The 15000-nt window shown below is 35.3% G+C and overlaps 1 protein-coding gene and 1 long non-coding RNA gene across 6 annotated transcripts in view; both read right to left on the minus strand.

Moving 5' to 3' along the window:
- Positions 1 to 2269: 2269 nt before the first annotated feature.
- On the minus strand, positions 2270 to 4908 carry LOC130053941 (uncharacterized). The gene is made up of 3 exons (XR_008802158.1): positions 4019 to 4908; positions 3061 to 3146; positions 2270 to 2957 (listed from the first exon to the last, which is right to left on the minus strand). It is a non-coding gene; the product is annotated as an uncharacterized LOC130053941 (long non-coding RNA).
- A 5409-nt stretch (positions 4909 to 10317) lies between these two features.
- LOC130053942 (putative RNA-binding protein Luc7-like 1) overlaps positions 10318 to 15000 on the minus strand; it is a 16317-nt gene continuing 11634 nt past the window's right edge. For all 5 annotated transcript variants that reach the window (XM_056161717.1, XM_056161718.1, XM_056161721.1 and 2 more), the window contains 5 exons: positions 14796 to 14972; positions 14517 to 14704; positions 14230 to 14337; positions 13785 to 13968; positions 10318 to 10470 (listed from right to left, as the gene is read on the minus strand). In XM_056161717.1, coding sequence (XP_056017692.1) covers positions 10453 to 10470; positions 13785 to 13968; positions 14230 to 14337; positions 14517 to 14704; positions 14796 to 14972 — 675 coding nt within the window. In that variant the 3' untranslated portion in view covers positions 10318 to 10452. The remainder of the gene's footprint in view (positions 10471 to 13784; positions 13969 to 14229; positions 14338 to 14516; positions 14705 to 14795; positions 14973 to 15000) is intronic.

Here is a 15000-nt window from a genome sequence, read left to right on the forward strand (position 1 = left end):
ATGACTCAGTGTTTACATATGATTGGTGAACTTTTTCTTAATCCATATGAAAAGAAAAAGTGTGAAACTACAAGTAGAAAACCTATCCATTTCTTATTTAATGACATTTCCTTGAAAACTGGCCAAAAATCGTCCTTTGACATGCTCCCCTTAAAAAGAATTGCCGATGACCCATACTTTTTTTCTTACAATTAGTAAGCTTATTGTCATTTTAAAATCATTCTTTAATTTGGATTAAAACTCTATTGTAGAATTTTTTTTAATTTAACTTTTATATTGCACATTGGAAATTTCCCTATATTCCTTTGCAATTACGACTACTTCATAGCCAACTTTTGAACGCCCCCCCCCCACCCCCCCCCCCCCCCCCCCCCCCCCCCCCCCCCCCGCTGAAAATCAAATACGATTTTCATTTGTTTTTTCCAATGATTTTAACTCTTTAATGCATGTTTTACCTTATATCAAAATTTGAATAAAATCTCTATTGTAGAAACGAATTAGGTCCGTCACCCTTAACAGCGTTCACACGGCGGTAATATTTAATGCGAAGTAAACTAATGCGCATTGTATGCATCTCTATTAAAGGGTGCGCGAAATAAATTAAAGAATAGACTATGTTATTGAAAATTATTTTTATAGATATTTTAATGAATATTGTGTAGATACAGAATTCTCTGTTCAAAACGCTATATACATGTAGTATACTACATGTTTACAATTTGCATGCTGATCTACACATAAGGAGTTTTGTCGTGTTTATTTATATGTTCCCAAGAAATTACTTGTTATTTCCTCTGACGACCAGCATTCAATCTAGACAATATATTGTTTCTTCATGGGCCCAATTTTAAAACTTCGGAACGTCTTTTTCACCTATCCGCTGACTACTGTTGTGACGTAATTTTTAATTACTATTACGTATTATAAGTCTACTATGACGTCATATGGTATAAAAAATTAACAATGAGCGGCATATTTGTTTTTTAAAAAATGTAAAAAAGAAAATCATATCATCACCATTTTAAAACTTTTTTGTCATATTTAAAAACGATTCCTTCCACATGTATTACTCAGTATGTCTGTGCAGAGAACAGATTTACGTCTGATATTATCTAATGACATGCTGTTTGTACATGTTTTTAGTGATTATTATCGTTTTGCTTAGTTTTTCGTACAAAACTGACATTAATATATATAGCTGACCATGGGTATGATGCATGTGACCCAAATTTGCCATTACGCATGCGTGTACATTTAATGCGAATTAGCTTCGCTTAGCGTTCACACGGAGCTAATGCGAAGTAAATTTAATTCGCATTAAATTGCGACGTCAATTTTAATTTTAATTCGAAGTAAACTAATGCGCATTAAGGTAGCTATTGATAGCTAGCCCCCAAAAAACTGCTCATTGAATTTTTTTCAATTTTATTTATTATAACATTTTGACTTTATCCTAAAACATATCAAAAATCAACAAAAGTAATCAGGTTAATTTTCGAGGAAAGCGAGATTGAAATCCCCTCTTTTGCAGCCCCAAAAGGCAAAAATGAGCAAATTAACACAAAAGCCAATAAAATTTTTATTGACAACAGAAATATTGTTTGTCATATATAGTTATGTAAATTAAACACAAACAGATAAAAAATCAACATGGATTAGAAATTCAAAATGCATCTAAAGAAAACATTGGCATGATTCGACTTGGCAATTGGCCAATTTATCCTAAATATGGCGTTTCTCAAATACTATCAGGCATACATTTTCTGATAACAACAAAATTCTGCTCATAAAATTTCTGATTTTATTTCATTTTTACAATAAGTCAAGTAGTATCTAAAATATTGAATAGAAAAAAATATACCAAATGAGGTTTAATCTGAAACTATGTCAGATTTTGTAACCCTACCCCCTCCTTTCTAGAAATGAATTTTAAGAGATACAGTCAGCAGAGATAAACTATTGACCTTAAATGATTAAGCATTCCCAAATTACCATATTGAGCATTCAAACTTACAATACTAGAAGTTTCTATGAGCCATTTAAGAATGATATATAGTGTGTGCTATTGCAGTTGACCTTTTCACACTCACAATGATTGCCTAAATATTTAGTTATTTTTCATACAATTTCTTGTAATAACTGGACCAAATCTATTACCTATACATATTTTTTGATAGAAATTGATATCACTATACAATATAATACCAAATATGTTTAAATAACCATTTCATATTTCAATAAATAATTAATATCAATGAAAGAGACCCATGGACTGCCCATGGATCACTAAGTCCATCTGAGTCATCTTACCCTCACAGATAGGTGTGTCTTTCATAAGTTTAAGATTTCTAATTGTAGTTTCACATGGAACCAAAAAATCACTATTGGATAACTGAGAATGCATGTACATGTATATTGCATTAACTAACTGAAGTTTTCCCCAGGTGAAGGTCTATGTTCACTGTATGTATAAGGGGGGGGGGGGGGGGGGGGGGGTGAATTAGTTCCATTATGAAACTTTTCTAAAAATTTGATATACATTAATGTATCTATGATGTATGTTTCAACTAAATTTTGAATTACAAGGAAAATTCAAACACATTGATTGAAGTTATAAAATTGATATTCTATCATGTGCACATTTTTTACTAATATATCTAAGAAAGAATAATCAACATTGAAATTTCCTTTACATCTATGCAATATTATTGTCTTTCAAAAGGCATGTACTTGTAATATACGAGTACATGTACTTGTTTTCCCTTAAATTCACAATTTAGTTTAAAATATGTTGTATAACATCCACTGCTCTGAGCTCATATAAGTGAATTAATGTTTTTCATCCAGTCCCAAATTTTGCAGTAGTTCTTTAATCTTCGGAACTTGATCAAACAATTTTAAATTTGTGGAGTTGTGGGGGTCCAGGGGATATGTCATCATCACTGTAAATGGAGTACCTGTTCAAAATATAGATAAATATATTTAAATATAGCAAAAGAGATGAATATCTGATATACTCAGAATTGTCTTTACAAATGTTTATCAAAAAAAATATAGTACCTCTCTTGCTGTTATACTTGTTGACTCGAAATCCACTTCAACCTGCAATGGTCCTATCTAACCTCCCTCGGTCTTCAGGCTGATGACTAGAAAAAAGATCATCATAATTGATATTTGCACAGTTAGGTCTATATTATACCATTGAGTAATTAGATTGCGTCAGACAATGTGAATTTTAAAACTGTGTCTCAACACATATTCAGTTAAAATTTAAATACTGATGTTTCAAAATTATAAATTGCAATGAGATGACATGTATATATGTTTTCATAAACTGCCATAGACTTATCATATCTGTTTTATTTACAAAAGAGAAGGGCATACGTGTAGTATACATATCTTACTTATACATACAGTGCATACATTTGCCTATGAGAGGGCATATGCAGACTTGTGATTAATTTACATTATTTAAAAAGGTTTTGCCAACCTACATGTTTGTGTGAAACACGAAACTTCAGGTTTGATATATTTCTTAGGTCACTGAAATTTCAAAGTAATAGTATATGTATACTATAGTCAAGGGAATTATAATTCAACACATGCCCCTCCCCCCCCCCTTCCACTTTTTATCCGGTTCCCTCATACCCCTAGATAGCAGGTCTATACAGATATTTGTTTTTCATTACTTTTATACATGTAGTTCAAGGTATGTTATTTTCGTAACGGTTATTTTCATAACGATATTATTATTTTCTTAATAAAAGAGTTGTGAGAGCCCATGTTTACAAATGTGGTATACATTTACAAGACATCCGTTCGTTTACAATCACATGCACAGGTGGGAGTTATATTTTTATGCACATATGGAATACATATATACATACAAACTAATACATCTACTGTATGTCGTGTGTTTAAACTTACAGATGTTATTATAAATCGCGTTGTGAAATAGCAGAGAAATGTGAGTTGAACTTTTGAATGCAAATTTATGGCACATATTTTTTTCACTCACCAAACGAAACTATGATTTCGTTGTCCAAGTTGAATGCATCCACCAACTTCTTCTTCTTGCAAGAAACTTTGTTTAGCCTCTCAATGACTGTATAAACAGTATTTAATCTCTCAGCATGCAGCACTCGGACATTACGATGCATCAATCAACAACTTTGTTTACGTAGCGCATCTATGTACATGGATTGGTGGTTGGTTTAACATTTCGATTAGCAAAAAGTTTCACACAGATGAAACATTTGATCTACCATTATTACAGACATTGACGTATACTTATGTGGTATGTGCATATTTTCTGTAGGCGAGTCAGTCACAGCAACAAAACACTTTCGGAACCCCTTTTTGTTTTTCGACTATTCTATGACGGAGTAAGGAATTCCGGAAAATGAATTCACGTGAAAATACACAATTTTTACTGATCACGTGGTTGCTATCCGTCGCTACCTTAAAATCTCCGTGTGAACGCGGTTCAGATTTAATTCGCATTAACTTACGTTTAATGCGAATTAAATTCTTCGTGTGAACGAGGCATAATACTCTCTTATGAGTAGCCATGGAATAATATGTATACGGTGTGACCGTTGAGACGAGCGAAGACCCATGACATCTTACAACACGACTTTAGGCATTTCACTTAACGCGGGAAATATAATGCGGTTGATGTAAACAGTGCATTGTGACGTCATCATTAGCTGCGATAATTTTTTCTTTCAAACCAATCAATTATCCACAACAAAACGTACGAAGGTATGGGAAAGCTTGTTTGGAATTTAAATCATTTGTGGTACTTCCCAAACTATTTATTTGTTTTATCTACGGGGTTGTTAATGAAGTATACCGCAGTGACGGCGACATTTTTCCGGAGGCATTATGAGTAGTCCCCATCATTTTTCAGCTGATGAAGAGCAAACCACGCGACTCCATTGCGTAATCATTGGAGCGAGCTCGTCGCGTCGCTTCATTAGTACGAGTGTGGGATAGGGAAATTCCACCGAGGGGACAAGATTCGCAGTCTAAGCCGAGTCCTAGACAGTGAATCTTGTTCCCGAGGTGGAATTTCCCTATCCCACACGAGTAAATAATGAAGGATTATTTTTCTCACATTTTAGCTACAGTTTAGTGCACAAATTTAGGAGCTTTGAGAAAATTCTAAATTATCAAAATCCTCATTTGAACTTCGATGCAAAAACTAATTAGATAGGGAGAAAGAGCATACCCGAAAATGGTTTACACTGTTAAGTGTAAACTAAAAAACCCAAGGTTGTCCAACAGAAAGCTATATACATTAAAATTCAAAGATAACAATGCAAAATATTTTTGCTTCACCGTGTAATGTAAATCTTCAACGTGTAACGTAAATCATAGAAAATATATGACGTCACAATCAAATGACGTCGCAGCAGTGTGAGACTAATAGAATCCTTCATTAGTACGAGTGTGGGATAGGGAAAATTCCAGCGAGGGGACAAGATCAATCGGAACTCCTCGAATGTCTCGCGCACTCGACATAGATCTATGTTGAGTGCGCGAGACATTCGAGGAGTTCCGATTGGGGACAAGATTCGCAGTCTAGGACGAGGCTTTGACGAGTCCTAGACAGCGAATCTTGTTCCCGAGGTGGACTTTCCCTATCCCACACTAGTAAATAATGAAGAATTATTTTTCTCACATTTTATCTACAGTTTAGTGCACAAATTTAGGAGCTTTGAGAAAATTCTAAATTATCAAAATCCTCATTTGAACTTCGATGCAAAAACTAATTAGATAGGGAGAAAGAGCATACCCGAAAATGGTTTACACTGTTAAGTGTAAACTAAAAAACCCAAGGTTGTCCAACAGAAAGCTATATACATTAAAATTCAAAGATAACAATGCAAAATATTTTTGCTTCACCGTGTAATGTAAATATTCACTGTGTAACGTAAGTCATAGAAAATATATGACGTCACAATCAAATGATGTCGCAGCAGTGTGAGACAGAAAAATCTCACATGGCTGTCTCACATGGGTAAAGTCTATCTCACACTGGTGATAATGTGAGAATAACCGTTTTCGTTACATGCCAGATCGTTAATTTTGCTTTTATGTATATTTGTTTTGCAAAAGGGTCCGTTGATTAAGCATTTAATATGTATACGGTGTGACCGTTAGGCCGAGCGAAGCATACACGTATCTCCGTGTCCCGAGTGGTAATCATAATTCCGTTAAGTACGGTAGAATATTATTCATTTAAAAATATATATATTGAATGAAATTTCCTTGCGCTAAACCCCCAGTAACATCTCAATATTAAAGGAGTTTATATGGGGACAACAGTTTTACACGATCCGCCTATTCATTGAACGCGGGAAATAAAACGCAAGGCGACGTAAATTGTGCATTGTGACGTCACATTTAGCCTCGATTTTTTTCTCTTTTCAAAGCAAACAATTATAAACAACAATAATACATTCCGTATGCAATGAAAATGGCCGTTAAAACTAAGCAAAATTAACCAATAACTTCAAAATGTTAAAAAAAGTAACCGTAATTTTATCGTATTTCAAAGAAACTCATGAACTCGTTCATCTATTTAGTCGTATTACGGTTTTATATGTATTTATTTGCTAAAACCTGTTACAATGATAATTATACTATTCACTTTGAACAAACTGAGTGTTTAAATTACGAATTGCACATTATAGTCTTCTATTATTGGCATTCAAAATAAAACACGAATAACTGTTGAAGCAGGTAATGAAAAAATTAATGGCGGCGCCCATATGGATCACGAAAATTTCAGTGAACGTATATAGAGATTATCTCTTTTTCTTTTGCTGATTTTGACTTTTTTCTTTTACATACGTGTTACCTTTAGAGCCTTGCTTCGCGGACGGGCCTTCGCTCGGTAATATCATTTACTAAGTTTTTATGGTTATTGAAATTATATTAAGTTTATTTTCTGGGTTAGAATAAGTCCTCAGTACCCCCTTACGTGTCGTAAAAGGCGACTAAATGGGGCGGTCCTTCGGATGAGACCGTAAAAACCGAGGTCCCGTGTCACAGCAGGTGTGGCACGATAAAGATCCCTCCCTGCTCAATGACCATAAGCGCAGAGCATAGGCCAAAATTTTGCACAGCCCTTCACCAGCAGTGGTAACGTCTCCACATACGAGTGAAATATTCTCTCGAGGGACGTTAAACAGTATTCAATCAATCAATATATGGTATGGTTTGCTCTTTCTGCTGACCAAAGATATCCGACTGTCAATTATCGCTGAAAAATAGACTTATTCCAATACACTACAATGATGCAAGAGATTACCTTGGCAGTTGTTGCTAGACGGCAAAGGTGTAATTATCAGATTAAATTGAACTTTTCGCCGAAAACCGCACACGATGAGGCTGTTAAAAAAATAAGATGATGGAGAGATATACCTTGTTAATAGTTTGTTTACAGAAAAACATTTTTTTTTTTATTACATGTATATATATTTACAATGTCCAATACCTGTAGGACAGACATTCATAATTCACACACACAAATGTAGTGTGTATCCACCTGAACTTTGTCGAGATAAACAGCAATTCATTATGGCATGCAAGCCATACAGCCCTGTGCTGAGGCGTGATCCCCTAATCTGAGGCCAATGAAGTTTACAATTTTGGTAGACAGCAATGCTCTTCATAATTATGCAACATTGTTCTTCTATTACATGTTCAACAATTAAGGTTTTTAAATATTCCATACATTTTCATAAAATTACTTTACCTGGCTCTTGTATTTCAGTTTTGGTAAAAACATTATTTGCACTAAATTAATCTGCTACATTAACTAATTAGGGGTAAAGATTTTATTTTAACAGATTTAATACATTCTTATAAGGTTTTCATCATTTTAGATACCCCATACTTAAAGGGAAAGGCAGCCCTAACCACATAGTTGCTTTTTTTGTCATTGAAAAGGTACTGGTGCATTTACCATACACAGATAATTACTTACCGATATCGTAACTGACATCTTTAACTACAAAAATCCTTCCTTAACAATTAAATCAATATTAATCTATCATGAATTTTTAAATTACCTGCCGCTAAGAGTGGCCATTGGAGTTTAATTTATGACGTCACACCGTCTGTTCTGGTTTATTTCATCAGCAGCACTGTAAACATGACAAGTCACGAACAGTTAAGTTTGGAGCCGTATAGATTTGAACCCGTTCTTTTGCAAGAAGAAATTAAGATGACGTTCAGTCGAGTCGCAGACCAGGTAGACGGTACACATTCTTCATACAAATGTCTCGAACCTCAACTTGTCATTACGCAAATGATGGATCCACAGTTTACGTAGTCTTTTCTTTTCAAATGACTTGGTTAAATCGGGAATTTCGAAAAATAATATTTTTTCACATTAGTGTAATTAACTGCTTGCCAGGAAGGCACCAACCTATTTATTCGTAAGATCTACCACATGCACATATTTGATCATCTCGCAGGTGCTTGGGTTCAGCCCAATCATTCAAAACAAGCCCTTTAAAAAAAAAAAAATACCGTAGGCCACTGGTGATTATAAGTTCTGTTATAATAACCAGTGAGGGCATTTTTTTTTTAAAGGACTTATTTTGGACTTTTGGGTATGCAAGACGTTGTTGACATGCATTAGAAATATTTTCAAGAGAAAAAAATATTAAATCAACTCGTGTAGCTTATTCGGGGGGGGGGGGGGGGGGGCTGGCTGAACCCAAGCACCTGTGGATGATCTTAGAATCTCATCAAAACCGGAACAGACGGTGTGACGTCAAAATTATTGATTTTTGTGGTCTTGAATACAATAGAGTTACACATCATGGCAGCCTCTTTATATCGCGGTAATTTCAAATTTTGGACGTTTTCAAATTAGTATTGAAGCCTATCTCGGCCGTATATCAACAGAATTGTATGACAAATCTTTATCATATGATTAATCCCATCATTTAAAAATATTTTGGGTTGCCTTTCCCTTTAATAGATACATAACAAGAGGCCCATGGGCCACTTCACTCCCCCTAGTCACCTTAGCCCTGCTATTATTCAGCTGTTGTGATTTTTTATTTTATCAATCTTCATTCTGATGAAATTTTTTGACTCCATATTGTGGCCACAACCTTGCCTCAAAAAATCACAACATAACTGAAAATGAAGACTTTGCCAAAAGAAACCTATATACAGAATATGAATAAGTCTTGCCATAAAGAAGCTACATACAAAAAATTAAACCCCTAATTTGAAAAGTCAAGGAGCAGGCTGTCCAGCACCGTTGACAAAAAAAAGAAGAGATATTTGAATAGTTAGGGATTTTTTCATAAAGTAGGTTGTGTACACAATTGTGTACAAGGTTTTGCCAAAAAGAATATATATATACAAAATGTGGGGCACCTAAAGTAGTTCTGAATATATTTAATAGGTTATGTTTTCTTAAATGCAAGTCAAATTCTGAGCTCAAGGTTACAAGGTCAAAGATCATGATATCAAACGTCTTCCCATAAGAAGTATATATACAAGATATGAAACACCTACCTTAAATAGTTCAGGACATATTGAACAGGTTAGATTTTTATTTAAAGTAGTCAAACTTCCAGGTCAAGGTCACACAGCATTGCATGACATGAAAGGTCTTTCTGTAGAAAAGGTATATACAAAATGTGCAATCCTTAGCTTAGTTCAAGAGATATTACACCGATTTGAACAAACTTGAATCTGCACCATGTCAAGAAGCTTTTCTGGCCCAGTGGTTCCGAAGATTTTCCCTATATATTTGCATATAAAATTTTAATCCCCTATTGTGACCCCACCCTACCCCAGGGGAGAGGGGCGGGGCACCACGATTTGAACAAACTTGAGTCTGCACTATGTCTGGAAGCTTTCATGTAAATTTGAACTTTTCTTGCCCCGTTTTGTAAATGACCCCACCCTATTTTCGCATTTTTGTGATTATCTCCCCTTTTAAGAGGGCATTACCCTTCATTTGGACAAACTTGAATCCCCTTCACCCACGGATGATGTGTACCAAGTTTGAATGAAATTGAAGATGAAAATGTGAAGTTTACAGACAGACAATGGGTAATCAAAATAGCTCAGTAAGCTTTCAGCTCAGGTGAACTCAAATGTGATAATTGGTGATTTTTTTCACAACAGAAAAACATGATTACAAAAGGTCACCAAGTGACATTTTTAAACAGCAGTTTTTTTTTCAAATATGTTAAAATATGAAAAACATATTTTCATAAAGAGCACTGTATTGTAACGTCCATCATCCATCAAGATAATTGATAACACAATTGCTTGTCATGCAACTTTCCATTTTTATTATGGGTAAAAGATTGAAACATGGCACCAAAGTCTGTTTCACGATTCCAGAGACTGGATATGGTTAAAAAAAAATTCATTTTGTGGTTAGTTCTGGTTATCTGAATGAGGTCAAACTTCTTTCTTGTCCTGCAAAATAAAAAAAAAGGGGACAAAATGAGTTTCACAAAACTAGTCCATGCTTTCATCTTGCATAATTATTGTAGTTTCATCATTTTTCATCAGTTTCATGGTTTTGCCAGACCATGAAATCAAGTGCCCAACGAAATATAATTGGAAGCACATTTTAGCACATCAAAAAGGGGGAACAAACAAGAGATTTAGAGGAGGACCATCACTACAAAACTTAAAAGGATCACAAGGCCAGGGGGGGAGGGAAGAAGAAGCTTGTGTCAGCCTTATGAGCAATAGGACATGAAGAGAATCAGAAACTAAATATCAATGTGGTGGCAATCATTATGAAAGGGCCCCACTTTGTGGCTTTATTTGCTAGGTTCAACACCAATAATTCTTTCAAAATAAGTCGACAAAGCTCAACATCCATAACTCTTTCAACAAAAGGCCCACAGGCCTTATCAGTCACCCGAGTACTAGTTAGAAGTATCACTAATCCCAAGGAATAAAAATCTATAAAAAATGTCCTGTTCTGAATATCTCAGCTAAATTCTAATGTTCAGCAAGTGTAAAACAAGATGTGTTCTTAAAACTTCCCTGCCCTCAAAAGTGCTTATACTGATGAAAGGCTTTACATAATGTGATATATGTATTATCATAAAATGATATCACTAATTTGGACCCACTCTAAAGTCAAAACCCTGGGATTGCTGTATCAGTAAACTTCAAGAAGTCCTTCAAATGATAAAGACAATAATCACTATAATAATTTTGGTGCCACCCTGAAACCAAACCCTTACCCCCCTAGGATCATGAAATTTACTATTTTGGTTGGTATAGGACTACCTACTCCTTCTAAATATCCATTTAGTTTCAATTAAGTATCAACAGAATTAATTAAGGCAAATATAATTTACATGTTTTGCACAAATACACTATATATACCAAGTTTGTCCCCACCCTGGAATCAGAACCTCTACCCCAGGGATCATGAAACTTACAATTTTGGTAGAAGCCTCTCTTCTATATATCATTATGCATTTAGTTTTTCTTAACGATATGCAGTTATATGGAAAACTTTTAAAAATTGGTCAATTTTTGCCCCATGAGTCCTCAAATTTACAATTTACATCCTTGTCCCAAACATGCTTCATACCAAATTTGAAAGGAATTGGAATAGTAGTTATCAAGAAGAAGTTAAAAATGTTCTACTGTTCACACATTTATTAATCATTTTTGACTAGTTTGGTCCCACCCTGATACCAAACCCCTACCTGTGGGGTCATCAAATTTACAATTGTGGTAAAGGACTACCAGATCATTTCAAATTTCTATTTAGTTTCAATCAGTGTCAATAACACTAAAGAAGATGTTATTTAATTGTTTGACCCTGCCCTGGACTCAGAACCTCTTTCCCAGATATCATGAAATTACAGTTCTGGTAGAGGCCTTCCTGCTCTCCATGACTATGCATTTAGTTTTTCTTACAGATGTGTGGATGTAAAAAAGAAGATTTTTGAAGAAAAAAAAGGTCAACGAATGGCAGTTTTTGTCCCATCCCCGAGGTCCCAGGAATCCTGAAATTTACAATTTATGTTTCCTTTCTCCAAGATGTTTCATACCAAATTAAAAAATATTCAATTGTTAATGCACAACAATGGACGCTGACCAATTGCAATCTTGAATAAAATGGATGCTTGCATATTGACATGATTAATCATGATCCTTTCGTTTTTGAAAAGAAGATTCTAAAATATTTTTCCTATATATCTCCATGTAAAACTTTGATCTATTGTGGCCTCACCCTACCCCCAGGAACCATGATTTGAACAAACTTGAATCTACTCTTCTGTCTGAAAGCTTTTAAGTAAATTTCAACTTTTCTTGGCCAAGTGGTTCTCGAGATTTATAAATGGTGCCACCCAATTTTCATCTACCCTGAATTGGGCAGGTCCCTTCATTTAAATAAATTTGAATCCCCTTCACCAAAAGATGATTTATGCCAAATTACATTGAAATTGGTATAGTCCTTCTGGAGAAGAAGATGTGAAAAGTTTACAGACAGACAGATATTCGGACAAACAAAAAATGTTATCATAAAAGCTCACTTGAGCTAACAAGTCCGGAAAAGTGTTTGCAGACCTACACAGCTTAATTACTATAGGACACCTGCTTATAGACGTGGCCCTAAGGGCTGTTCCAGAAATGAGCAAATGGGGGGGTCGGGCGGCAAATGATATTTTTTGTGTGGGTGGTCGTATTTTTTCATATTTTAATTGGTCCGTGGATAGATTGTTAATAAAATATTTATTATGGGTAGTGGGTAGTTTCTATTGTTTTATGTTGTGCCACGTGGGTGTTGAGTTTTCAGAATATTTTTATTGTCGCTCTTGTCGTGTTGGTTACAAAACGTCGGAGGGAAAATTGAAAATGTGCTTTCGAAATCGGAAGTAACATAGAACTATTCGAGTTGTCGCTCTTTGCAGCGCATAACTTTCCATTACGGCACTCTTCAAATTAGAGGCGCGTTTAGTAGGGTCCCTTTGGACGTGATGGCGGCGAACTCTGTTCTGTAGATTATTACAGTTTACAGTGCATCGATTTGGGGAATATTTTGAAACCAATAGGTATTCCATTTTCTAATAAAAATAGGCAAACCTTAGTTGATTTATATGAGGGTACCGATGCGTTATATTTATCAGTCGGTGTGATGGTGATATAGAGGCCTCCGGGCGCGGGCTCCATTAGAAGACGAACGATTCGTGGAAAAACATATCCATGCCCATTTCATGATGATAGCATCGTTTGGACTCCCAATCTTTCCAACATTTCCGCCATAGATGCCTTTGATTGTTGATGTGACATTGTTTCTTCAGAACTACTGTGATACAATGTCGCACAGGCATTACCGTGTCATTGACTAGAATGTTTGTCCCGAAAACCTCGCGAGATTTGTACCGTTTTCATTTTTAAAAATATTTTTGTGGTGGGTCTGGTTAGTTTTTTTTTTATTAGATGGGTCATTGTCAAATGAGTTTATTAATTTGATGGGTCATGGGGTAATTTTTTTATTTTTTTTAATGGGTGCTTGGTATATACAAAAGGTGCCTCCCGAACCCCCCATGTATTTATTTCTGGAATAGCCCTAATCAAAAAACTGTATTTTTTGACAAATCCACTAAACTTAATATAAAAAATTAATAAAGTCACAATAATTACTAATCACCTGTTAAGATTTTCAATATTTCAATCATACTTGCACACGACAGAAACCAAAATGATTATATGAGAGAAAACAAATGAATTACAAATCTTATACCTAATCATACCGACTTCTCTGCTGAGGAACGATTGCCCTTTTCCTGTGATGAAGACCTGGAGGAACCATTCTTTCTCTTTTCTCTGCTTTGGCTTCTCTTGCTGCGAGATCTGGACCTTGAATGGTGACGTCGTTTATGGCGAGAGTGACTGCGAGACTTTCTGGATCTGCTTCTTGAGCGGCTCCTGGAGCGCCTGAAATAGCGGAGTAAGTCACCAATATAAAGTTGCATTGCAGAATTAAACACTGAATGCATTTTACACACATGGATAAATCTACGGGCACTATGAAAGAACAAGGTATTAAGACTATAGTCGTATTTGGCCCCTCAACATATTTACTTTTTCACTTTTACTTTAGGAATAGGGTTACATTTATTTGCCACCTGCAAAGGTTTGCTGCATAACACTTTGATAAGGTTGAAATGGGGGATCTATTGTTCATAAAACTGATACCTGGACCTTCTTCTAGACCTTGATCTAGATCTCCTGTTTCGTGATCTGGATCGGGAACGTTTGGATCTCTTCCTTGAATGACGATTTCTGGATCTAGATCTGGATCTTCTGCAACACACAAATCCAAATATTTTGTTTTGTTTACAGTGTAAAGTGATTTTAACATGGTTCACATGTATTCAACTGGTTTCTTTTACACTGCAATATGAGTTTTTAAATGGTTTACATGCATTTATACTGGGGTTTCTTTTAAAAGTACAACATGAGTATTTATATGGTTCACATACCTTCTGCTTCTGCTGCGCGACCTTCGCTTACGATCTCTACTTCGACTTCGACTTCTTTTACGACTCCGGCTCCTGCTGCGAGCTTGACTTACTCGAGCCTCCTCCTCTGCTTTCTCTCGCTCTGCACGCTTTAACTTTTGTTCCTCTCTCTCTTTTTCTCTCTGCATTCTTCTATCAGCAATACTTTGCTGGTAATACAAAACAATGTAGAAGTCTATATCACTTTTAGAATTGAAATTTACACATCTAACAATTTTCAGTGAATGTAAATAAGCCTACCTTTAATTCCTCCAACTTTTCTCTGATTGTAATAAAACCAAGGTGAAGTTTTCCACCAAAATGGTCTGCCAGACGTCGGTCATTATCATGGATTCCAAGATAAGCTGAGCACACTTCACAAACTCTCAATTTTTGCTGCTGGTAACTGGATGCTGGCATAGAATTTCGGTACTCTTGCTGAAAAATTAGAATACTGATACAAAAT

The sequence above is a fragment of the Ostrea edulis genome, chromosome 4 (genome assembly GCF_947568905.1).
Source record: "Ostrea edulis chromosome 4, xbOstEdul1.1, whole genome shotgun sequence".
Lineage (NCBI taxonomy): Eukaryota > Metazoa > Mollusca > Bivalvia > Ostreida > Ostreidae > Ostrea > Ostrea edulis.